This window comes from Platalea leucorodia (genome assembly GCF_965183815.1).
Source record: "Platalea leucorodia genome assembly, chromosome: 4".
In the NCBI taxonomy this organism is placed as follows: Eukaryota; Metazoa; Chordata; class Aves; order Pelecaniformes; family Threskiornithidae; genus Platalea; species Platalea leucorodia.
The window spans coordinates 16,972,305-16,997,364 of record NC_138826.1 but is presented as its reverse complement, the minus strand read 5'-3'; the positions used below and the strand labels follow the sequence as shown (position 1 = coordinate 16,997,364).

The 25,060-nt window shown below is 54.3% G+C and overlaps 1 protein-coding gene across 1 annotated transcript; it reads right to left on the bottom strand.

The window, feature by feature from the left end:
• Nucleotides 1-795: 795 nt before the first annotated feature.
• On the bottom strand, nt 796-24,944 carry CNNM1 (cyclin and CBS domain divalent metal cation transport mediator 1; the record flags this gene model as incomplete). Its single annotated transcript, XM_082308741.1, is given in 17 exon segments — nt 796-875; nt 1,152-1,268; nt 1,358-1,471; nt 1,823-2,000; nt 2,197-2,360; nt 3,356-3,418; nt 6,432-6,479; nt 6,658-6,757; nt 6,948-7,117; nt 7,395-7,535; nt 8,114-8,257; nt 18,319-19,879; nt 19,882-19,913; nt 19,916-19,939; nt 19,942-20,113; nt 22,575-22,793; nt 24,753-24,944. Coding segments are annotated over 17 exon segments (3,519 nt in total).
• Nucleotides 24,945-25,060: the final 116 nt, after the last annotated feature.

Below are 25,060 nucleotides of genomic sequence, written 5' to 3'. Positions count from 1 at the left end.
GGGGCTCTGGGCCTCGCTGGGATGGGGATGGTAAATGATGCTAAGGGCAGTTCTGGGTTGGGCCGCCCCTCCCTGCTCTGCCTGCAGGGATGCCATGCCAGACACTTCTCCACCTTTCCATTTTCCACCTCTTCCTTGGGACCAGATGCTACCAGGGAGCAGCTGGGCAAGGGCCCTCGGACTCCAGTGAGCTGGTCCAGGCCGCCTGGGTGGTTCAGCCCCATTGGGAACACATCCTTTCTCGCCTGGGGATGGGGCTCTGCACAAGTCCTGCAGGGAGGGGCGGCACGAGCAGGCAGGCGGGCGGGCAGGCAGCGAGCGAGTGCAGACCTGCTGCTGTTGAACATGAGCCTCGTGGCAGGAGACCCCCATGCTGCAGACCTGGAAGACACAAGCGCGGTCTGGTGCGGGTGGCCAGCACTTGCCCTCCCTGACCTGCTGCTGCTCAAACCTGCAGCACCTTTCCTAGGCAGGCTTGGGGATATTGGTGCAGACATACATTTCTAGCTGTGAAAACACAAGTCAGGGGCTCACTCTGTCTCTGACATCCATTCCTGCCCCAAGGATGGCTGGAGTCTGCTGCTGCATCCCTTGACCCTGCTCCAGCCCCTAGTGACATGCGTGCCTGCATGGGCTCCAAACCACATCAGTTGGCTTTGCTGCTTGAAACTTGATTTTATGCTATGGAAATTGAGCAACCTCCCCTTTGCTGGGGAAGGAGTATTGCATTGAGAGACAGGTTCCTACCTCCAGTCTGCGTGGGCCTCCAGCACTGTGCTCCAGCCACGCTGCTGCTCAGGTGATTAACGGGGCAAGATTGGAGCTCTCCTCTGGCGTCTTCTCACCCTCCGGCGACGGCCGCTGCTTGCGCCCACCTGCAGCAGCAAGGGTGCCTAGGGCTGGGTGCTGGGGGCCAAGGGTGCTCAGGGCAGGGGGTGCGTGGGGTCAGGCCAGGACCAGGCAGCTGGCTCTGCCCGAGCTAGCCCCAGGTGCAGTTTTCCCTGCTGCTAGAAACTGGGCTGCCCCCCTGCTCCATGCTGGCCCCATGCAGGGTGTCCGCAGGACAGGGCTGGGGAGCAGCTGATCCAGGCAGCAAGGGTGCCAGGGCAGAGCTCTCCCCTGGGTGCTCCCTCCCCGGGTCAGTCACTCACTGAGGGATCTCAGCAGCCTCCTGCCCAGCATCTCCTCGGAGCTGCTTGGCGATGAGCTGGCCATGGCCTCTCTGCCCGGGGACTCTGCCTCCAGGACGGTGCTGCAGCACTCACTGTCTGCAAAAGTCCAGCCTGGCTGCAGTGCCCTGGGGCACCGCAGCCCTTGCTGCCCCCAGGGTCATGTGCGTCCCCCCAGCCCGACTCACTCTGCCGCTTACTGTTCTCCTCGTTGTCAGCCAGCTCCTCCTGGATGAAGGGGATGCTCTCCATGCGCAGAAACACCGACTCGCTGGGACTGCGCAGCCCCTCGGAGCGGCTGCCTGTGGGGACACAGGACAGGCATGGTGGCAGGGCGGGTGGGCGCCGTGCCCTGGGGCAGGACACAGGGGGATGCCTGCCACAGCAGCAGGTCCCAGCACCAGGGACCCCCCGGGGGGCATGAGCACGTGGGGAACAGGGATTTACGTGCCTGCACGCTTGTACCTGTGTGCACGTGCAGGCGCAGAACAGCATCCGCGGGTATGTGCATGCAAATGCCCATGTGCCTCGGGCCATGTGCAGCTGCATCCGAGTGGTGGCGTGCCCATCGTGCCAGCAGGTCCCAGCACAGCCCCCCAGGGAACAGGCAGCATTGGCCCGTGGCAGGGAAGGGGTGCTGCTGGGTGACTCACACATGACGCTGTTCCTCTCATTCAGGAGGGTGGTAGCATCTTCCTTGGGTGTCTGTGGGGTTCCCCGCGTGGTCGAGGCCTTGGTTGAATCCCTGTCGAAGGCCTCCATGTCAGGGGACTGGGGCGAGCTGTCCATGCGGCTGGCCACCAGCGCGTTGTGGTACTGCTGCCGGGTGACCTGGGCACACAGACACACGCACCCAGCTCAGTGGGCACCGAGCCCCACCGCGGCCCCCTGGGGACTTGGTGGCACCAAACCCCTGGGCAGCAGGAACGCAAGACCCCCCAGTGCCCACTGGGCACCCACCAGGCTCAAGAGGGTGCCTGGGCAGGGGTGGCCGGGGTGGGACAGTCCCTGCCAGCCCAGCTGGTACCTTGACAAACTGCACGTCGCAGAGGATGTGTACGGAGTAGTCGGGCGTGTAGATGTTGTTGCTGCTGCTGTGGAGCTGCGTGGTGCTGCCCCCGTAGTCGTTGTGCTCCCGGCTGGGGGACTCGGAGCGGTTGAGCCCGCTGCACCGTGACGGTGACCTGTTCACTGCAGGAGGGGATGGCAGAGAGGCAAACACTCACTCGCACTTGTGGTGCTGCTTGTGTGGGTGGACCCGTCACCTCCAGCGGCTGTGCCCCACACACACTGGGGCTGGCAAGGGCCCTACGGGGACCTGCGACGGGGTCCTCCTTGGTGCATGCCAGCGGTGGAGGCTCTGCGCCACGCCAGCCCTGCGCAAACCAAAGGGACCGGGCACGCAGGCATCCGACCTGGCGCTGGCAGCAGAGGTTAGGGCTGCTGCCGGCCACCTGCCTGCCACACCGACTGACTGACAGCTCTCCTGCTAACGCAGGTCTCCTGCACAGCATTTGGCACAAATTCTGCTGGGTGCAGCCGGCAGCCCATGGGGGTTTACTTAACCTGCCTCAAGGGCAGGCTCCTGTCCACCCCGACTCTGACAGAACAGGAGCAGAAGGCTGCCACGGCAGGCTGGCCCGTCACTCACGTTGACTGATGGCCTCTGACATGTGGCGTGATGGATTTTGCCTGGTCAGTGATTTATTAGGGAACAAAGGTGGTTTGTTCCTTGCCTGGGTGACATCAACATCTGGCTGACTTTGCTCTGCTGCTAAAAAGCCCTTCTATTACCCGGATTGCCAGTAAGCAAGGCAAGCAGGGCAGTGTGCATGCAGGGCTGCAGACAACTGTTGTCAGAAGCAGCGAGCAGCAAGAAAACCCAAGCACTGAGTGCAGAAAATTACAGAAACTGCACACCAAAGAAAGCCCAAGCCCTTGCCCCATCCCATTCTTCCTGGGATTTTTATCTTACTGGGGAGGCTGTGGCAGGGACAGGGCTGCTGTCCCCCATGTGCCACCCATGCTCCAACCAGTGAGGGGCTGCCCGGCATGGGGTGCTGTGGGTGCTTGTCTCCCAGCACTACCCAGCATGCAGGGTGGAGGGAGCTTGGTGCACCGTGCACAGGGAGCTGGAAAGAGCCTCACATGTGCGGAGGTCCCTGCCCAAAGCCATTCCCCGTTACCTGGAGAGCCAGCCAGGGAGTCCCCTCTGCTGAAGGCGAAGGTACGGGACACTGAGACGGGCACTGCAGAGAGAGGGAGGGGGAAGGAAGGAGGGGACGGGGGAAGACGAGGGACAAAGGTGAAGGTGGGGGACAGACCAAGAGGAAGAATGAGAAAAAGAATCATGTGCCAGCAGCCCTGGGCTGGGCTCCCACCACTGCCTCCAGCATCCCTTCCCACTCCTCTTACACCCTCCTGCTTCTGCTCCGGGGAGGCACTCGCCAGCCCCAGGGACAGGGACACTGGCAGGGACACAGACCTGAATGCTGTAAATCAACAGGCTGCTCTGTGACGAGGTAAGAGGAGGGTGAGCCTGGGGGGGACCAGCTCCTGCTAGGCCTGTCTGCACAGCCACATCTCCCTAGAGCCATGGTGTGGCCAGAAAGCATCTTCCTCCCGCCAGCCGAGTGTTGGCACCCTGCTCCAGCCCTTCGCCAGCCACTGCCAGGAGAGGGGACTTTGTGGTCAGCTTGTGCCACGTGGGAGATGGGCTGAAGCTAAACCAAGTCACTGTACTTAGCATCTGGGATGCTTCTGTGTGTGCAGGCAGGTGGCAGAGAGGGAATGTGCTCTGCAACAGCCCCTGCCTCCACGCAGCCCCACAGCTGCAGGCAGGGGCTGGCAGGAGCCCCTCAGCACAATGCAAAGCGAAGGCATTTGTGCTGAGCTGCCTGCAGCTCCCTGCAAGGCCCTGGGTCTCAACAGACTTGGGGCAATGCCAAGAAGAGCCACCCACCGGGAGCTGCTTCGTGTGGGAACCGCAAGAAGCCAGGACCCCGCGTCCAGGGCTGCCTGACCCAATGCCACAGAGAGGGCAAATCACAGCCATGTTCTATGGCCACGGGTGACAGCAGCAGTGACAATTTCAAGGGCAGCAGTTTCCCCTCTCTGTGACTGCAGCCTGCAGCCCACCATGGCATCATCTCTGGGCCATGCCACAGGGGCGCAGGGTTCCGTGGGGGAGCACGGAGAGACCAACACGCAGCGTGAGCGATGCACTTGTTAACACCTCCCAGTGCCTCATCTTTGCTCTCACTGCTGGCAGGGCCCACCTCAAAAGCAGCGGCAGACGCAAGCCCGCTGGCTGCCAGCCCTCTCCTCCAGCCACAGCCGTACTTCCCCAGCTGCCAGCGCTCCTGCCCAGGCCATGCTGCCCTCCCTGCAGCCACTGTGCCCGCAGCATGGCTGCAACACTCTAGGAACTGTCCGCTGCCTATGTGATTAATGTTTTTAAATTGCTTCAAAGGTAAAATGCCCAGGAAATGTGCCCTGCAGCCCCCTCCTTCCAATGTTCCTGCTCCTCCCCCAGTAACTCCTGTTCCTCATCCTCCCCTGGATCGAAACCCGCTGCAAATAAGTCCAAGCAAAGGCACCAGCATGAAGTGCTGCCCAGAACAACTTCGTCCAGCCGGGAGCAAAGGACAGGTTGATAACCACTAGCACTCGCTCCCTGCTCTCACTGCTGACGCTCCTGCAGTGGGCTTGGCTGTGCTGGGTCTCTGCCGCCGCACCCCTGCCCCGTCCACCAATGCCAAAGATTGCCTGGCAATAAAAAAGTTGCATAACAATGGTTAATTAATAACAAATTGTTAAATGCCTAAGGGTTAGCATCCGAATTCTCCACCGTGACACGCTACTCACACTTCTTTCTGCTGGGCTTTGCTTCAAGGAGGAAGGAGGACGCCAGCCCGATAAGGGGAATACCCTGCGACCTCTGCCTCCCACCCTGCCTCCTTGCTGGCCAGGGCTGCGACACCACACACGTCCCACAGCAGGCAGGGGTTGCTGGATGGCAGAAAACATCTCGTGACAGCGTCACGTGCGAGCACGGGGTGCAAAGGAGCCCTGAGCGGGCTCCTGCCATGGCCTGCACCCTGCCGGCCCCATCGCCCGTGGGCAGCTCTCACTGCCTGAGCCCCAGTGGGGCCCTGGGGATGGGGGCATTGGGCCATGCAGCAACATCCCAGGGGAGATCGGCTGCTTCATTGATTTCCTCTGTCCAAATCGAGTGCGTTGTGGATGCACAGGGGAGCAGGAATGCACACTGAGGGGTTAATCCAGGAGGCCATGAGCCAGCCTTTCAAATAGAAGCAAAGATCCATCAAGAAATAGGTGAACCCTAGAGCTGCACGCAGACTGGGACCCACGGGAGTGCCAGTCACCTGCCCCAAGGGATTCCCCCTGTTTTCTCAATGACATCCCTCTCTACACCTCCCTAAAGGTCAAACTTGCTGGGTTCTTGTTTTGATTAGGCACCCAGAGCATCCTCAGCTTACCATCAGCACTGCAGATCTGACTGCAGCATCTGGGGTTTGGGACGAGGGATGTGCTGGACTGGGAGTAGGCAGCACCTCCACCAGCTCCCAAGCCACCAGGGACTAAACATTTGCATGGGTTGTCAGCAAAGAAGGGGGAGGCTCACAGCCTCCTCTAATCAGAGCTTCCTCTTAACTCCTGCAAGCAGGGGATCTGCTCGTTAACCCATCAGCTCTGCGGGCAAGGAATTTACCAGGGCTGGGACATCTACTTTTAACTCAGCTAATTTCTCCCTCCACCACGTGCGAACGGCTCACAGGTAAATTGACCCATCTCCACAATTCCCAAGCAGCCCCCGTTCCCCGTGCTTGAGACCCATGTTCAGCTTGTGCTCCGAGCCTCAGGAATGCAAACAGGTCCACAGATGTTATGCTGAGACCTAGATGCACCGTGCCAGAAGTCGCAGGCTTTACTGCTCCCATCCATGTGGGCATACTGCCGCCCGTGGGCAGTGCCCCTTGCAGCACCAGCCGTGCTGGGATCCACCCGCAGGGATCCAGTGCATGGCTGAGACCTCAAAGGGACCTCAAAGTCCCTCTGCCGGGGACTTTGCTGTATCAGCCCTTCAGCAAGTTGTTTCTCCATGGAACTTTTTGAAAGGGGGTGACCTCGGTGCAGAACCCGAGCTGCTCTTTGTGGTGTGCAAACCCACCCCTCCTCCAGCTGGCCGGTACCATGGAGGAGAGGTTTTAGAGTCCCAGCCTGTCCCAAAATACTTACGCAGGAAGGAGGATCCAGCCAGGCTGCCCACTTTCCGCACGTCGTTATCTGAAACGACAGTTGGAGGTGTATGAATCGCAGAGAAAGGGCTCCCACCTGCCCCACGCCCTGCAGTGGGGCCACCCCACCCCACAGCCAGCCCATTCTCCTGGCCACCAGCCGGCTTAGCCCTCGTGGAGGCTGCCAAAGTGAAGGCAGGGCCAGAGGGAGCCCACAGAGCCTTTACCCGAGGAGATGACAGCCATGATGGCAGGGACGCCGTAGTAGGTGAATGCCCCATTCTCAAACCGCAGTCCTTCCTTGCCAACCTCCACCTCCACTTTTCCCTAGAAGAAGGAAAACCTGCTCAGACAGGCACCCCGTGCTCCCGGCCACCAACCCACCCAGGGCTGCAGGGACCCCTGCCACCCTGTATGAGAAGACGGGCATCTCTGCTGGCAGAAGCAGCCCAGAGCAAGGCAGCGAGGAGAGACAGGCCACCCCCTGCCACCCTCTGCTCGCCTCTGCCCCTGGCACCTGCAGGATGAGGACGAAGTAGTCAACGGGGCGGTTGCGCTGGTAGAGGTAATGCTCTGCTGCCTTCTTGTTCTTGCGGTCATACTTGAGCTCCTGGATGACGTTGGGGTGTTTCAGGAGCCGCAGCAGGATCTTCTCGGAGAGGTAGGGGGACTTGAAAGGCTCCACTTCTAGAGGGGAGGCAACACACGCTCGATCAGTGGGGCCAGGGCTGCCAGGATCCCCTCATCCTCTGAGCTGCACGGCCTCAGCCTCAGCACCCTGCTGCACAGAGGGGAGCCAAACGCAGACCCATGATGGTGGAGCAGCAGGATGCCCAGGGTGGGGGTCCAGGCAGGTGGAAACTGCTCACTGCGCGGGGAGCCTGACCCAGGAACAGCTCAGGGAAGCCCTGTAGGGCTGGTGCTGCTGCAGGGAGATGCAGGGCTTGCACAAGGGCAAGGGTACCTGTTGCCATGAACCGATGCGTAGCCAGGAGGAGCTGCGGGGAGATCTTCACCTTCATCTCGCTGTCTGAGAGCCTGAAGATGGAGAAGTCCTGGGGCTTGCGTCCCCGGTGGGGCACCCGCTCCTTCTTCCGATTGTCCGCTGCAGGGCAGAGAGCAGAGCAGTTGCCCTCCTGCAGCAGCCACAAAGCCACTGCAGCTGCAGGGCCCCATACCATATGCACACATATGGGGAGAGGCACGTCTTGCTGCACCCTGTGGCAGGGCTGCTGTGGAGCAGCAGCTGGAGCAGCGGGGCGCACAAAACGTGCCGTGCATCACAGCCTTGGGAGCAGCTCCTGAGGGAGGGAGCAGCGTGGTGAAACACGCTTCTTTCTCAGGAACAAGTCCCGGGTTGCCCTGGCTGGATGCATCACCCAGAGTTGGAAAGGAGCCTGGGAACCACCCATGGGCACTTCATGCCCAGTACACGTGTCCCTGGGTCAGGCCCTGCCCAGCCACCGGCTGCCAATGCTGGTGCTTCTCTATATTGAGCATTCAAGACTCCCTGACACCTGACCAGCATCTCTCCATCATTCGTGTCTTTCCCACCATGACTGTGAATTGCTCTGAGGAAGGACCATGATTTGCTCTGGCCTGTTTCCTACCCACATGTCTGTCTGTCTGTGCAGGCTCCCACCCTGGGTCCTGCAACCGCAGTAGCTGCTCTGGGACACTAACTGTACAGATCCGTCTCATCCAGGATCTCGGACTTGATGATCTCCTCAATGACATCCTCCAGGGTGACAATGCCCATCACCTCGTAGAACGGGTCTCCTTCCCCTTCGTTGTTCACCCGCTGCACGATGGCCAGGTGGGACTTTCCTGCGGAGGGAGAGCAGAGCGGCAGTGAGACCCCCACCCCTGGAGAGAGGGGTCCCCAGCACGGCGGGCTGGGAGATGGACAGGGCTCGGTGGGAGGCACAGATCACAGCCAAACCTCAGAAGCAACCACTATCACCCAAACCCACCCCAGCCGCGCTAACTGAAGGAGAAGAGCTGGACACACAGCCCAGCCTAACAGGGCTGCTACTCTCCAGGCTGATTTCTAGGTGTCACAGGACTCTGCCTGGCTCTTTTTTGGGGCCACTTGCTTTCTTCACCTAGGCAATCTGCTGCGGGTCACCCCGTTTAGCTCTTTGACAGCCTCCTGTGCAGGACTGAAGTACGCATTATACCAGCTGCTTCTTGCTTACCCTCAGCTTCATTGGCACGAGGCAACTCTAACAGAGCAATGAGACAGCGTCCTCCAACACAGAAATGTGAGCATGTCCTTGGGCTCTACTGGTTTCCTTCATCCTCCTGGTGTTTTCTCATTCTGTTGTTAATTATCTTTCCTATCAAATTGCCAGGAACAGCTCCCCCACATCTTTCTATCCATCACTGTCTGGACTGATCCTAAAGGTTTTCTCAAAATACGGGCAAAGCCTCCAGCTCCTTGGAACAGCAGCTGGTTTTAATGCAGAAACGCGTATGTTTGCAGCTTTCAGCCCAGCTCCTGCAGAACTCTTGGGTGAACCATCTGGACGCAGAGGCTAAACATTTTTCAAGCCATCAGCTTGCACATGAATGTCTTCTCCAAACCCTGCCCCTGACAGCACCTCCTCTCTGTTACCTTAAACAAGCAGACCGGGACCAGGACCTTCTTTCAGCCGCAACGTGGTGACTCCTGCTCAGAAGTCGCAGTGTTTCTCAATTACAATCTCAGCTTCCTCACTTGCCCCAGGAAGCTGGCAGCTCTGCTGACACATTCTCAGGCTTCTTGCTTTTGGCATACTTGAAACATTGCTATTTGATTTCGCATGTCCAGCTCTCTGTAAGCTGTTCAACTTGTTCAACTTCTCCCTTCCTTTATTGTCTGCTCTGATTTATGCTCCTGCTCAGCAGCTTGACCAGAACCCAACTTCCAAGCCACAAGCAATTTCTGAGTTTCTAGCTCAATTGTATTCTTGGACCTGCCAATGAACAGCACTGGTTTTCTTACTGGTCCTGTGGCTCCTGCGCTGCTCAGCAGCACATGCAGGTTCTGAACCTCTAGTTTTGCTTAAAACATTAAAAATGTCCTTCATCAGCACCACAGCAAACAACTTTCCCTCCCTCTGTTAGCTCTGTTTCCCTGGTCTCCCTTTGCAATGCCTGCACAAACCCAAGGTGTATCGTGGGCACTGCAGGGACCTCTGGAAAGCTGCAAACACCTTATTTTTCCCACAGGCTCAGAGCTGAGGTTCTTGAACAGCAATGGTCACCCAAAAGGGGGGCAGGTCCCTTCTGCTATGCAGTTGCCTCTGCATCTGCTCCTCCCATAAAGCCTCCCCACCAAACTTGCCTGCTGCTCTGGGCAAGGGGATATGAACAGTATTTATGCATAAAGATGCAATACGGGCGGGCTCCTGCCTGCTGCACAGCTCCCTCCTCGCCCGCTGGTGCCTTCTGGCTCATCCCCACAGAGGGACAGGGACAAGGACATCCAAGGCAGCCCGGCAGTCCCACCAAACACATCTTGCTGGGGACCATGCGACCTTCAAATAACCCTGCCCTGGATCTGAGATGAGCAAATGATATTTCTCAGCTGAAGATCAGCGCTATACATTTCTCACAGCAAAGCTTGGGCATTTTCCACAGTATAAATTCCCTCCTCCTCATACCAAGCTTTTATTGCAAGATTTCAGAGAGCTGCCTCCCACGCCTACAGAATTAGAAACAAGAACATAACATCACAGCAAGTAGCACTGAGATGCACTTTAAAAAACCAAATCAATAGCCTCGGGGCATTGAAAATTCAGCATGTTCTCTGGACTGGGCTGCTTCACTCCTTTCATACACAGGTTCGTGCATCCTGTCTGTTCGGTGGGTAATAAAGCAACACGACTCAAGACTTAAAAAGAAAAAAGCAGTGGAGTTGGCCACAAGACAGCAGCAACAGCTACGTTTCATCTTAGCAAAGTCCAACTTTTGAAAATATGTCCTTTGCCAAACCTCGCTCCCAAACACTGGGGCCATCTGGTCTCCTACAAGTCCTCGAGTGAGCAAAGAGAGGGGAGAAGTTATTTCTTTTGGCCGAAACCTTGTTGTTAATGGCATTTACATGCAACCCAAAACCACTGAGCCCTTACAAAAAGCTTAGGTGCTACTTAAAGGCAGTCAGAGAGTAATGAAGGCAATTCTTTTTTTGGCCAAACACCTACATCGACGCTGTAATTTACTCTAGAGCAGCCTCAGAGAAATGTGATTCCAGCTCCATGTTCACGTAGCGGCAAATGAGATTATTTAGAAATAACCCAGCACTGTTAGCCTGGGAGGAGACCCACGCTTTCACTGTGCTGGGGGCAGAGCCAGGAGGGCTGTTAGAGTGTTCAAGAGTTCTTTATTTTCACAGAAAATAAACACTTGTAGCCATGCTATAAACCCCCAGCTTCAGGTTTCCAGGCTAACACCCACATTAGAGATGGAGCAGGTACCCAGCGATGGAAAACTGTTGCAATTCATGCAGTTGCTCCTGGCCCACACCGAGCGAGCCGATCCTAGCCCCTGCCTGGCCAGCTGGTACCCATATCACAAAAACACCCCAAAACCTGCTCCCACCCCTCACAGAGCTCATGCAAATGACTGCTGCTCCCAGCTGGCCCCCGCTGGGAAAGGTCTGACTTGCCCTGATCTCCCACCTGAGTGAGGGACACGAGATCGTTTACAAAGTCCTGCCCCTCAGCCCGGCTGGGTCCTGCGTCTCCTCCCATCACTTTCTTAACAGACCATATAAATTTGGCAGTAGGGGTAGTGGGGGCTTGCAGGTGCCCTGGCTGTAGCTTGCTCCCTTGTGGGCTGGGGATGCTGCCAAGCTCAGCTGTATCCCCCTGCCTGGCCCTGGGAGCTGCTACACTTGCAGAGGAAAAGCAGTGGCTTTTGGAGCAGGTATGAGGGCAGAAGTTGGGCAATTTTATGAGGTAGAAGCAATGCCCAAGGGAGGGTGGCAGAGGGACAGACCTGGGGATGCCAGAGGGGTTGCATTCTCGTCTGCAGCCATTACCCTGCACAGCTGCCTCAATGGGAGTACAATCAAGGGAGACAAATCATTTAAACAAAACCCCCAACTTGATCTAAACCAGCTTTAAGATCTGTAAAACTGATTCCAAAAACCGTGCTATTGTAACCATTGCTTGATAGCTCAAATGAAATGAATTATAAAGGCGAGCTGCTTCCCCACTAGCAAGCTGTCACATGTGAATTTTACAGGGCTATCACTGATGCAGGAAAGCACAGTGAAACACTTGAGAATCAAAGCCTTGGTTTGGCAAATGCTAGAACAAATGGGCAATTAACTTTACTTGTGTGAATAGCTTCACCGGCCTCCACAGGACTGCTCTTGCACAGGAAGTCTATAGGTGATTAAGTGTCTGCTCAGCATGGGATACAACTGTACTAAATTCTTTATGAGCTACATGAAATCTGTTCTTTTCAAGCAACAGCTTCAGTGGAAAGTTAATGCCTGAAAATGCTAAATTACAGAGCTAATATAAACAGCTGAAAGCTTCCGGATGGAGCAAGCATCTGAACAGATATCTAAAGATTTTATGCCCATTTTTAGGAGTCTTGTTTTTCATAGCTACCTAAATGACCTTCGGCTCATAGATCCACCTCAAAGCGTCCTCCCCAATGGGAGAACAGGGTCTGAACACATGGAAATGTCTTTACTTGTGGGAAAGAAAGTGCTGTTGGCTGCAAATATAGCCCAGACTACTTCCTTATCATTTTTTATGTAGGTGCTCTGCCAGAGGAATGTTAAAGATGCTTTAGCCTTGTCTCTCGTTCCACAGTATGAGCATTCTGAGCACGAAATTTATTTTCATGAATTTTATGCTAAGATCTAAAGCTGTTACTAGGAGATCAAAGGTACAGGCACAAGCCATGAACCATTTACAGCTACAAAATGGAAGGCAAAAAAAAAAAAAAAGTAATCGGTAAATAAGGTTGATTTGTGAAACAGCCATGATGTAACTGAAATCTGTTTTCTGTGCGCTTTTCATCAGAGCTCTTCTCTGGGCCAGGGGCTGCCAGCATCTCTGTGCCCCCTCATAGACCTGTATCTGAAGTAAGCGGGGACCCTGATTTGAACTTCTTGAACTGGAAACGTGTGTGAGTGTGCTCTTGTGTTATCACAACTCTGCACCAAGGGTGAAACCACACGCCTGAGGAGTTGCACCTAGAGGCAATGCACATCTACACCTAAATGGGGGGGAAATAACCAGGAGGGCTGCAGAGGCATCCAGCTCTATGGGGAATCAGAGCTACACAAAAGGAAAACTGTAAATCCTAATCTAATCCAGACCTTCCTCAGGGATGAGAACTTCATCTGCTTACATCTGTCTCTAGCAGAATACAAAAGCCTTTCTCATGCTCTGCTTTGATGCTTTTTCTCATCCTAAGGAAAACTCGGGAAAAGATGGAATATTTGGAATTGCTGCTGTATTACCATTGACAAAACAGATCAGGAGGGTAAGGGGGAGATTCGAGGGGACATGGAGTCTCATCTTCCATCTGCTGTACAACAGGGTTCTGACCTCCTGGGTATGACCCTGCCTGTCCACAAATAGTGAGTCCCCTTGCATGTTACTTGGAGCCTAAGGAAGCCTACAAGGGTGCTGAGGCTTTCTGAAGCTAAAAAACTTCTGAAGAGCCAATGCAAAAATGTTTTCATTGGTGTCTGTAGCATAGGTCACTTTATTCTTTCCCACAGCTCAGTCTGAAGGTGCCTCTGACAGTGCCCAAGAAGGAGATGGCCAGCTGGGTGCCCTCTCCCCCAAGGACACAGATCCCCTCTTGCTTTGCCAAACACCTCCCTGGAGCAGGGCTGCGTCTGGGCTTGCTGGGGCGGGGTAAAGCAGCCCAGCGTTCGCACAGTAAGATTTAGCACAGTTTTGGGGGGAAAACAAAGTAATGTGTCAGGCAGAGTTGCAGCATGAGTCACTGAAACCATCCTTTGTGTATCAGCACCTCACCCACTCTCAGCCTGGCAATCGCCCTTTGGGGCACATGTATGGATAGTTCCTGGGTAACAACCAGCTCCTTAACCCATGCAACTGGCTAGGGAGGTCATTGCTTCAACTCATCAAGGTGCCCAAGATAGTGGCTAACACGCTTGCAGAAATCTCTTGAAGGCTGATTTAAATTTCAAGCTGTGCTTTGTGCTTGCAATGACTGCAGGCTCAGAAGGCAGCCAGTAAGAAATGCAGCTGATATGGTACTGACCCCAGTTCCTGGCAAGTGTAAGCAACTTCACCAGCTACATTCAATTTGTAGAAGTCTAATAGAGGCTGTGGAGTATTTTGAAAAGCAAAGACGGAGCCTAGGGCAGAGCTGTCCTCTGCAGGACAGGCTGTTTTCCCTGCTAAGCCAGGAAGTTTGTTTTCAGAGAATTTACTTTTAGTAACTCTTAAAAGATGCCAAACCACAGAAGGCTAATTTGAGTTGTGCCTCTGCCTTGCTGCAGGAAAATGAACATAAGAGCAAATTTCTACTGTTCCTTTGACAGAGGAAAATTACTTGCTGAAAGATGCCACTGCTGTATATAGACTCCCCCAGGAAATTAGTCAACAAAATCCATAAATGACTTGAGAAATGGGACAGGACTATGACTTCCCAAAGGCACTACAGAACAAGGAGATGGACCTCACAGAAAAGCTCCCCATGAGGAGTTATATCACAGGACTGAAGCTGTGACATGCATTGCTTTGGTTATCTTCTAGGGATGGAGGAGAAACAGACTGCATCACCCACACCATTTCACACTGAATGAATGTATAAACCTTTCCTCCTATCTCCATATTCCCAAGGTGAAGTTTATCCTACTGGGTCCTCATCTGCCCCTCTAGGTTGCTTTAGCTTGCTAAATATGGTGCAGTTATTTCTCTGGTGTATTAGGTATTTCTTCCTGGGAGCCTAGAATAAAGCCAGGTACTCTGAGATGTACCAATACAAATTGCCAAGAAATTGTCTCCAAATTTTTTCATTCCTTCAGTAGTTTCAGCTTCTTTTAGGCTGCAGGTGGCAAAGTTACTGTACCAGTATGTATTTTCTTATTTCTAGAGAAGAGGGGACGCATTTTGTGTAGTGTCCTCCACTTAGCACATCTGTGTAAATGCTGCACAACTATGCATGCCTTCTATAATGACCCTGTCTAGCTTGCTTGACAAGATGGCATATTGGGTGTCCAGGCCTCATTATTTCTGAGTTCATTCCACTGACTTTTGATGAGAAGATAAAATCAAAAGCATCTTCCAGCACAACTATTTCCTTCCTTCAGCTGGACCTGTCTCACACTGCTGTAACGCTGTTTTTCAATACAGTTTTAGCAGCCCCCCTCCTCTTTCAGGCTGTGGGTTGAAGTCCAAGCAATCTTCTTGCAGGCCAGCCCCCGCCCCCCTCCCCGTCTGCAGCCTTCTCTGGGTTTTTCCCAGTTCCCATTAGTGTCCCCAACGTAACCACCGTTCTCCAGGAATTAGTGCCAAAAGAGACATTGACCGATGCCACCAGCAGCAGGCTTGTGAAGAGCAGATGTGAAGGGTTCGACCAGTTCTGCCATGATGGGGCAGGGGCCAGGTTTTGTCAACCAGGAATCACAGCTGCTCCTGGGCACTGTAACCACTCCGGGCCATTAGCTCCATAGGTGCTACTGAAGCGTATGCTACTATTTTCACACAGTTTAAATGGTTTGGCAAGCTGATGCTACAGAAATGCCCTTCCCCAGGTCCACAGAAGGGTAATCCCATCTACACAGGGTCCTGTGGGGGAAGAGGGGATTCGTGACTCACGTCTGGATTAAATTTGAGGCAAAGATCAATGTGTCTTAATGGAACTGAGCTCAAATGAGGTTAGGTGTGAGCATACCTAGAAACCAATAAAGGAAAACTTCCCTTCAAACCTTGCTATACAAGAGCAGAGAGGAAAAAAGCTGATAATCTTCATAGCTAGGATAGCAGAAGGAGAGAAAAGAAATGCATCAGGTAAACAAGGGTAACACAGTGCGATATTGGTGAGTAGGAGGAGCGATGAAAAAGGGAAAGCGCTGCCAGAGGTGTGAGCAAGAGTCCCGAAGTGCTGTATTTAATCATCCTCTGACATTTTCAGTAAGAAAGAACAAATGTTTGTGTACTATGGCAAGGAGCTCTGGCAGTGAAATTGTGTTATTATACACTATGCAGAAAAATGACATTATAGATGTGGCAGAACATTAATCATTAGTGAAACAGATCAGAACTGTACATTGCTATCCAGGAAAGAAAGCTATAAAATGTGATGAGTATTTTGTATAAACACTGTAATAACCAAAAGAAATAAAGGATAAAAAACCTGGTTGAGTTAATCATGGGAGAAGGAAAAGAAAGCTAGCAAGGTCACTCTAGAGGTTTGTCAGGGACCTAAGGACCTGGAGGTGGTTATCAATGCCTATCCTTACCAGAGACTTGAATTTCCTAGAAAGAGCCTGGGCCTTATCAGTGGGAGCATTTGCTGTCCTGCTGGCACCTTGGATGTGTGAAGTGATGAATGCCTTCATTAAGCACTTACTGAACCAACAAGCAATCTGCCTACTCTCTAATTAGCGGAGGTGTCACAGAAGACCCAGCCATGGAAAGCAACCTTGATTGGATCAAACAAGATACTTCACCATAATTCAAATGGACACAGAAAAGGAGACAGTGATGAAGATTCTTAATTACAAATGGGAAATCTTTATTTTAGAAATTAAATAGAAGGCAGCTGGGAGCGAACGTCTGTCACAGTGTGGGAACCGGCACAGGAACCTGTATTCGGAACTGGGAAAAGAGTTTAGGAGGGGTTCAGGGCTGGGCTGGGGGGTGGCTATCTACAAACACAGGGTGCTGGGGGTGACCAAATGCCTACAAATAGGGGAAAGATGAATCAGAAGAGAACAGCAACACCTGGGGAGAACATTTGGGGAAGAGCTAGAATTGCTAAACACCATGCTGAGTTAGATACTAAGACCAAAAGCAAGGCTTTTCAGCCATGTAATTTAGAAATCACAAGGAGAAATGAGGTGGGAACAGAAGTAAGTTTTAGTGAGAGCTCTACGTAGGGGCCATAGCAAAATGCCCCAGAAGGCCATGATGGCAAACAGATGTAAGGGAGGAAGAGCCTGAAGCGAAATGCCAAGAGTTTAATGGAGCAAAGCTGAAGAAGGATGGATAATCTTCATCTGAGGTGAGGGCTAGCATGTGAAAGATCAGGGCAGGTAGCGAGGCTTGTTAATGCACCTGTCAGCTCAGGGAGTGACACACACAAAGCATCTCTGTTTAAGCAGGGCAGAGAGGACAGCAAGCTAAGGGCAGTCAGCTAAGCAACCACAAGTCCATTTCTATAGGTCTGCTGATCCATAGGGTACCAGGCTGTAGAATAAACTTGGAAGGGGAAGTAGTTGACTACACCAAAGTAAATCAGATAAAGTGCAGGGGAGGCTGACCAAGGGGGACTATGCCAAAGTCATCTGACATCTTTGGTAACACCAAACTCTCTAGACAAGAGAGAGGTAGCAGAGACCTCAGGTAACTTCAGTAGTGTTGTAGTATCATGCGGGAAGACACGGTTAAGAAGGAACTGCGAAGCGCATAAGGAATTAGGAAGAGGAGAGACAACCGGTTATGTTAGAAGAGGGATGGGGGGCAGACAACTACTGCAGTTCACCAAGGTTGAACCCAGAGAGCAATCTTAATGCTTTTGCTAACAGTCTTGGTATAAAACTCAGGAATTTGCTGATTTGCACCATTGGGAGTCTCCGGTCGTGCTGAGGGGCAGAGAGGGTAGGTGGTGTGCACCACACAGAACACCCCTCCCTGTGATCCCGGGAGGCGGTGGGGACACAGTTGTGCATCTCCGGAGAGGATGCTGACCCGCATATATCTGATGATCGCTTTCCTGGCGCACAAGAAAAGTCCTATCCTCCCCTTCTGCCAGCTCTAAAAACAAGCACGGAGATGACTCACAGAGAGGCTTTCTCTGTATCTGGGATGGACCAGGTTGTCCTTTCTCACATGATCAGCTCTGCTTGCGGCAGAGCAGCCCCAGGCAGCCCGGGAGCGGAGCACTGTCCTCCCGCATTACGTAATGCAGGATGTCACCGCTGCAGCCATTTCTTAAAGACTCACTCTCCACGGTATGACGTACCAAGTAACACGCAGCAAAACACAGTTCCCGGTAGGGGGAAAAAACACATGCTGTGTGTATTCTCAAAGTATGGTTAATGAAATACAGCTCTCAGCATCTCTGGGGCTGCTGGCAGCTGCTGCATCATGAATACTGTCACAGCTGCAAAAAAAGTAGCGCTCTTTCTAAGGGTTTAGGCTTTTCTTCTTCCTTTAAATCAGTTGCACAGAAACACTTCCTAGACCTGCTTCTCACTGCTAAGCTGAAAACGCGAGAGTGAAGTAACAAGATGCGATCTCCTGCCATAAACTCCTCCGCGCAGAACAAAGCGGTGAACGCTGCCTTGCTGGGCAGGAGTGCGAGGCAGGCACCGTGCCCGCACTGCCAGGCCTCCGCAGAGACATCAGCCCTGCGGGACAGGCTCACCTGCTGAGCCAGCAACCTCTGTGGCCGAAGGCTCTTACAGTCTCCGTAACATCACAGGCACGACCAGCATTGCAGGCCCTCGATCCACCCGGGGGCTGTTCCACCAGGTGACGCCAGGGTCATCGCCACGCCAGGGTCACCGCCACACCAGCGCATGCAGGGCCCAACTCCCCCCAGCATCCCCGGTACCTGCCGGGTCCTGCCAGGAGGCCATGCAGGGTGGGCCGTAGGGGCTGCTGACCTGGGAATCATTGGGGGTGCGGAGGGGTGCAGGGGGAGCCCGGGGGGTGGCGGCCCGGCGGCCTCACCCTTCTTGAACTCCTCAAGCAGCGTGTCAAGGCGGGTGTCGTTGAAGACGCAGTGGAGCGGGCGGCGGTAGAAGCGGGTGACAGTCTGCAGGGGGGTGCAGTCGTCGGGGTCGACGAAGGCCAGGTCCTTGACGAACAGCAGGTCGACAATGTTGTCGCGCCGGTCGCCCTCGTAGACAGGGATGCGGGTGTAGCCGGAGCGGAGGATCTCGGAGACGGTGGCGAAGTCCAGCACGGCATCGGCACGGAGCATGAAGCAGTCGGCCAGCGGCGTCAGCACGTCCTCCACCACCTTGGTGCGCAGCTCCAGCGCGCCCTGCACCATGGCCAACTCCTCCCGCACCAGGTCGCCGTGGGGGCCGGCGGCGCGCAGCGTCTCCAGCAGCCGCTCCCTCGTGGAGAAGACGCTGAGCTCCTGCCGCAGCGCCCAGTCCAGCAGCCGGCTGAGCGGGTAGCAGAGGGGGAAGGCGGCCAGCATCAGCAGCCGGGTGAGGCACAGGGTGCGGGAGGCGATGGCCAGCCCGTGCCGCGAGCAGACGGAGTAGGGCAGCACCTCGCCGCCCAGGAAGACGGCGGCGGCGCAGAGCAGCACCGGCAGCCAGGGCGCTCCCCGCGGCCCGCCGGCCACCGGCCCGCCGGCCGCCGCCCCGCCGCCGGGCAGCGAGGCGCAGAGCCAGCCGGCCAGCGCGGCGTTGGCCCCCGCCTGCCCCAGCAGCAGCGTGCACAGCAGGTAGGTGCCGCCGCCGCCGCGCACCGCCTGCACCCGCCGCGCCTGCTCCCGCTCGGCGGCCGAGCCGCTGTTGCGCAGGACGCGGAGCTCCAGCGGGTCCAGCGAGAGCAGGGAGAGGCGCAGCCCGCTGAAGAGCGCCGACAGCCCCAGCAGCAGCAGGGCGCCCAGCGCCCGCAGCCAGCCCGCCTCGGGCAGCGGCAGCAGCCAAGCGCCCAGCGCCGGGGCGGCCGGCCGGACCCGCAGCAGGAAGCCGCCCGCCGCCCCGTGGTGCGCCCAGGCCCGCCCGTCCCAGGCGCAGAGGGAGAAGAGCCGCCCGCCCGGCGCCGCCGCCGCCTCGCCCTTCCGCGGCTCCCGCACCCGCACCTCGGCCAGCGCCGAGCCCGCCGCGCCGCCCGAGCGCAGCGGCCCCACCACCTCCACGTCCGAGGCCCAGGCGCTGCGCTCCCGGCACCGCTCCGCCGGGCCCCGCGCCGCCTTGCCCCCCGCCGCCGACGCCGACGCCTCCTCGATGAAGACCAGCCGCGGCTCCCGCTCCCCCGCCGGCCCGCGGCTCCCGTTGCCCTCGGGCGGCGGCTGGAAGTAGAGGCGCAGGAGGAAGCGGCTCCCCTCCGCCGCCTGCACCGCGCCGCCCTCCAGGGAGACCCGGCCCGGCGCCGTGTCCTCGGGCCGCAGCCCCAGCAGCCAGGCGGCCCCGGCCGGCGGCCGCGGCGACAGCGAGAAGAAGAGCAGCAGCACGGCCCCGCGGCTGCGGCCCCAGCCGCCGCCGCGCCCCGGGCCCGCCGCCGCCGCCATGCCGCTGCGCCGGCACCGCAGCGCCCGCCCGCCCGCCCGCCGCACCGGGACTGCAGCGGGGAGCCGGCGCGGCGCGGCGGCACACGTGGGCCGGGGGGCGGGCAGCCGCCGCCCCACGTGCGACCGGGAGCCGGCCCGCGGCGGCCCGGCGGGAGGGGCCGGCGGAGCGGGGCTGCCGGGGCGGGGGACGGGTTCGCCTTCCACCCCCGCAGGGCCCAGGCGGGAGCACCCCCGGGGCAGCGGCACCGCACGCCGGGTGCCACGCTGGCGGGGCTGCGCGGGAGCGCACCCCCGGGGTACGGGGCCGCCCCAGAGAGGGCTGCGGGCCCCGGGCGGCGAGCCCGGATTTGCAGTCACCCTCTGTTACCCGCCGAGGCCCAGCTCTTCAGCTTTTCAGTTCAAATTCATCTCCTTTCTTCCCGTAGGAGTGATTTTTTATTTTTTTTCTTAATGGGGGGCGGGTAGTCGTTAGTTTGCAGTCTTGCAAGGAAACAAATGTACCACGCTGTAACTAACATTTATTCTTGTGTCTAGACCCGATGGAAAATGTGATACGCAAACGGGGCTTATCAGCTTCAGAAGTATGTGCTGAAGAAGGCACTTAGGGACTGTTGAAACTTTTGGGTTTTCCCTGGACCAGCATCCAGGACAGCCTTGAAACAGAAGCTGAGGAATTGGAAAAGAGTCGGTTGCTTACAACTATAACAGGCTCACCAATGGCAAAGCAGGAGGCTAGTCAGAAAATGTCATGGAGGAAAAGGAAGTGCTCCAAAAATTCTGATTATTCACTCATCATTGCACCCATGAAAATGGGCCACTTTCTGTGTCAGTATGTCAGTGAGCAGATAGGCCTGGAAAGCTGCCAGGGAGACCCATGCTCCTTGCTATGTTAGGAAAGACTCTTCCCCCCTCTCTGGGAGAGGAAGCTAAATTTTTTCCAAATTTGATTAATTCCCTGGGATTTCACAGGGGCCGTGTGCTGCTTCACAAGCTCTTGCTGATTTTCCCCTTCTAACTCCCCCTAGCTCCAGTGGGGAAATACTGTCTGGTGCTCTACCTGATTTACGGAGGAGCCAACTGGTAACCTCCTTTCCCAGACCTTACCCCAACTTGTACCACCCGAGGAGCAGATCTCACAAACTGTCCTAAACATTACCTGGAGTGACTCGGGACAAGCCCAGTCTGCTCCTGCCTTTCTGTCTGCAGGTGGTGGGGACAAGCACATGGATGCCCCTTCTTTATTAGGACCCCGTGGGAACTACTGTCTGAGACCATCCCAAATTTTTGAAACAGCAGGCTGTCATAAGCCCTGAATATCTCACGGATATCTTGATGCTGAGAATATTGTAAAGATGATCTGGTTTTGTGCATCCCTGCATTTTGGATCACTCTTTGGAGGCTAGCTACCTGTGGCAGTAGTTATCTTTATTAACTTTCAGGTGAGATTCCTGAAAGATTTTCTAGTGATGGGTTTCTCAGCATAGGAACTGAAGGCTGTGAATTACAGGCTTGCTTTTTTAGTTAAGAAAGTACTTGGAAAGTATTCTTGTCCATAGTACACTTGTCACCAGAAATCCTTGGACAGCAGTTTGGAAACCCCTGGTCTAGTACAATTGAAAAAAACCCATGGCACTGCAGGAGGAGGAACCACAAGGTGGCAATCTCTCTCCGCACTTCTACTGCCAAAATAAACCTCTGGCAAAAAGATCCCCGACAGTAACTGTGTTAAGCTGCAGAGACGGTTGGTCGTGTCTTGTATCTTCCAGAGTCGTGGCAACATTTGTTTCGATGCTGGGTTTTCCCTTCTGAACGTTTTTCCCTTTAGGATGAAACTCTCAGGTTTGACGTGGTGGCACTGGAGGCTGCTCTTTGCTGGCTTTTCCATCCTTTGCCCCAAAATGGGCACCAGATGTTGCTTGTTAGATTGCTAACTACCAGTGCTGCTTGCGTGCGTGCTGGCAGAGCTACTGTGCGCTTGGAGAGAAAGTTTCCTCCTTCACTGGAGGCCCTATCTGGTTCAGAGTATTGCTAGCCTCATGTTATATTAATGTACAATATATGTCAGGATCCTGCTTCATCTGCTGCAATGCCTCAACGGGAGTGAAATAACCTGGATGTCAGGACTAGGCAGTGACTTGTAGGCTGAGTGTGGCATATGGTCTCGAGGGGACTGCAAAGCCTTAGCGACAACAGTTCCACTCCCAAGAAGATGTGGCCAGAGGATGTAAAGACACGGAAGAGAAATAATGCTCAGTTTGGGGTGGAGCTGCCCTGGTCCTGCAGTATCAAACACCATCTGTTGCGGTGAGCTCCATCTCGATCAGGACATAGTTGTCTTCTTGCCAGATGTTAGCTTACATGTGCTACATGTAAAAGTAAACTGGTGCGAAAGCTGTGGTCTGATGTGCTTTCAGTAGGATTTGCCCTGCGTAAGTGACGACGTGCTAGCCAGCCTCTGGCTGAGAGGATGCACTCCAGAAGTTGCAGGTGTGTGGCTGGAGCCTGTTCAATGAGTCAAGATAGGAAATATCTTCCAAAGCTCCAAATAAGACAAAACAAACTGAGCTTTAGCACATGCTCAATTGATTGAGTCTTTGGCAAAGTATGACGTGAATTTGCAAGGCTCTCACTGAGGCTTGTCCTGGCTGTATCCTGTCTGGTGAGTCCTTCAGCAAGCACAGCACGGCTGTACTTGTTTTCTTCTTACACCTTATGCCTTGTCTCCTTCTTTTACCTGTTCTCCCCTTACGACATTGCTCTCCAGTTCAGAATAATAACCTGCTTCCCGCTCACCAGGACTGCTCAGGTTCTGCTTTACACTGTGTCTGCCACCCCTGAGCTCCCTCGTCGGCTTCTGTGTTGCAGCCTGCAACATCCACATCCCCTGCCAGTGGTGACATCTCCGATGGCGGCTGTCCTCTTCCAGCTCTGACTGTGCAGGTCCAGGCAGGACCTGGAGGAGGCGGGAAGCATGGACATGGGGAGTTTTGTATGGTCCCTTCACATCACCTTGACTTTAAGGTCTGAAGCCAGATTCCCAGAGGCTGCAGGTTGCAATTTGCTTCCTTCCTGGTTGGTGGGAGCCCAGGGGTTCTGCTGTCTGCTGGTCCTCTAGAAAAGGGCCAGGAGCCGCTGGGGACAGCTAGCAGGGATAGAAATGTTAGCAGTCCAAATCGTGATGGGAAACAGAAGGAGTAAAGAAAATCTGGAAATTCCCCCCAGCAAGCGGGAAGAAATCTAGCAAGCACAAGGCTGGCTTCTCCTGGAACATGTGTGCAATGTGATTGTCACTAATGCTCTGTAGCCAGCTGAGAGAAGATACTTTCCCCAAGTAAGTGAAATAAGCACTGAGATGTGGGATATATGATAACTTCTCAGGCAGAAGGAATAAGACCCCAGGCAAGGGAGCTCCAAACAGTGCACTGTGTCTTTTTTTTTTTCCATCTCTGAGTCTGTAGTGTTCAATTAACCCCTTTTCTCTCTCCTGGCCATGGTTGCTGCAGGTTTGCAAAGCTTGTGATAAGCAATTTTCTCCTGAAATGATACCAAAAGTCTGCTGTTTTGATTTAAACTGTTTTCCAAGCATTTTGGCTAATAACAAAACAGAGTCCAAGAGAATCCAACTTGAGGAAGCCATGAAATTTAATTCATTTCGGCAACTTAAATATATAATCAGTGACATATGGTAATACTAAATACAGGGGGAAGTGTCATCGTTTAAGTCAAATTTCTGCGTTCAGTCAAAACCCAATAGTTGTAACATCAAACTGTAGTTTCCATTGTACAGGAAATAAAGCATCATTTTTTCAAAGAAAATAGACATGCAATTGCATGCCTATTACATTGCTTATATAGCTTTATTTTTAGCTTTCTCCATGTTGCTGTTACTAAAGGGCTAACAGAAGGGAAACTGTAGAGGGAGAAGAAACAAGGCAACACCCAGATCGTGGCAGAAAGGACAAAGGAGATGTCTGCGCTATGAATATATGCCCTTTCCCTGCAGTCGTTTCTGGGCGATAAGCTACTGTGCCTGAGCTAGGGACCCTGCGCCTTCCCCCTCCCTTCTGCAGCCCTGCCAGCGCTGAAGCAGTGCTGAGCTGAGGCTGTATTGCTGTAAGGGCCGTGCTTCTCTCATAGCTCTTTGTCATCATGCAACACTTTTCTCCTGCCCCCTTGCTCCTAAAGACAGGGGAAGGAACTATTTGCTTGTTCATTGTCAGTAGGAGGAATGGGCTTTATATCAGATTTGTGTAAAGCTGCAGGCAGACTGTGTCTTTGCACGGTGAGAGAATCCCAAAGAGATTCTCCAGATTCTGTACTTTCAACCTCACAAGCGATGCATACAGACCTTTGTTGCTCCACCACAGCCTTAAAGAGGAGCGGCTCAGGAACTTAACTGTTGTTATTAGAATTTATGCAGAAAAAGGATTGCTTTTTCTGGATTTATTTGAGAGCTTTCACTGGACAGTGGAAGCAGAATATTATTTTAAGGTCTATCCAGCATCAGCCTGTCTCCTCCTCTCTCCATTAGTACAGCTCAGTGGTGTCCTGCTGGCCTTTCCCCCTCATTCTGTGGTGCTCACTTCTGATCCTCCTCATCTCCTGGGCTCATCCTGGGCATCCACTGCTTCTACATCACTGGCATTTCACTTTGTTTCTCCTTCATCTACTTGCCTGGTTCTCAGGCGTGACCCATAGTTCTCAGTGGTTCCTCCTCTTGCTCTCTAGCCATGAGTTTCATAGTTTGCTTCTGATTTCTCTATGCAAACCAACAATTTCCAGCTTTGACACAGCTGATTCCTCCTGTCTCTGTCCATAGCAGGGCCGTGCTCAGTTGTTCTGATAGAGCTGGTGACAGAGGTGCCATAATCAAATAAATACAGAGGACAGAGGTTTACAATTTTACCATTACCTGAAAGATTCTGATTTTTTTCGGCAGCATCTCTGACTTGAGAGCATTTTGGCTGCTGTTTCTTCCCCTGAGCTCCATCTCCTCATTGGTCTCTGCACACAGCCCCTTCCTCTTTCCATAATTGACTCGTTTGCTCCTCCAGCCTTGCACTTCATCCATCTTCTTATTTCCCCTCTCTGATCTACTCCTCATGCCCGCTTCCTTCATTTTTGCTGCTGGAATGTGAAGCATCTCTCCAGAAAAATAGAAGGTCTCTGTGAACTTTTACCATCCCCCCCTGTATTCCCTCTTCCTTCACCTCTATCATC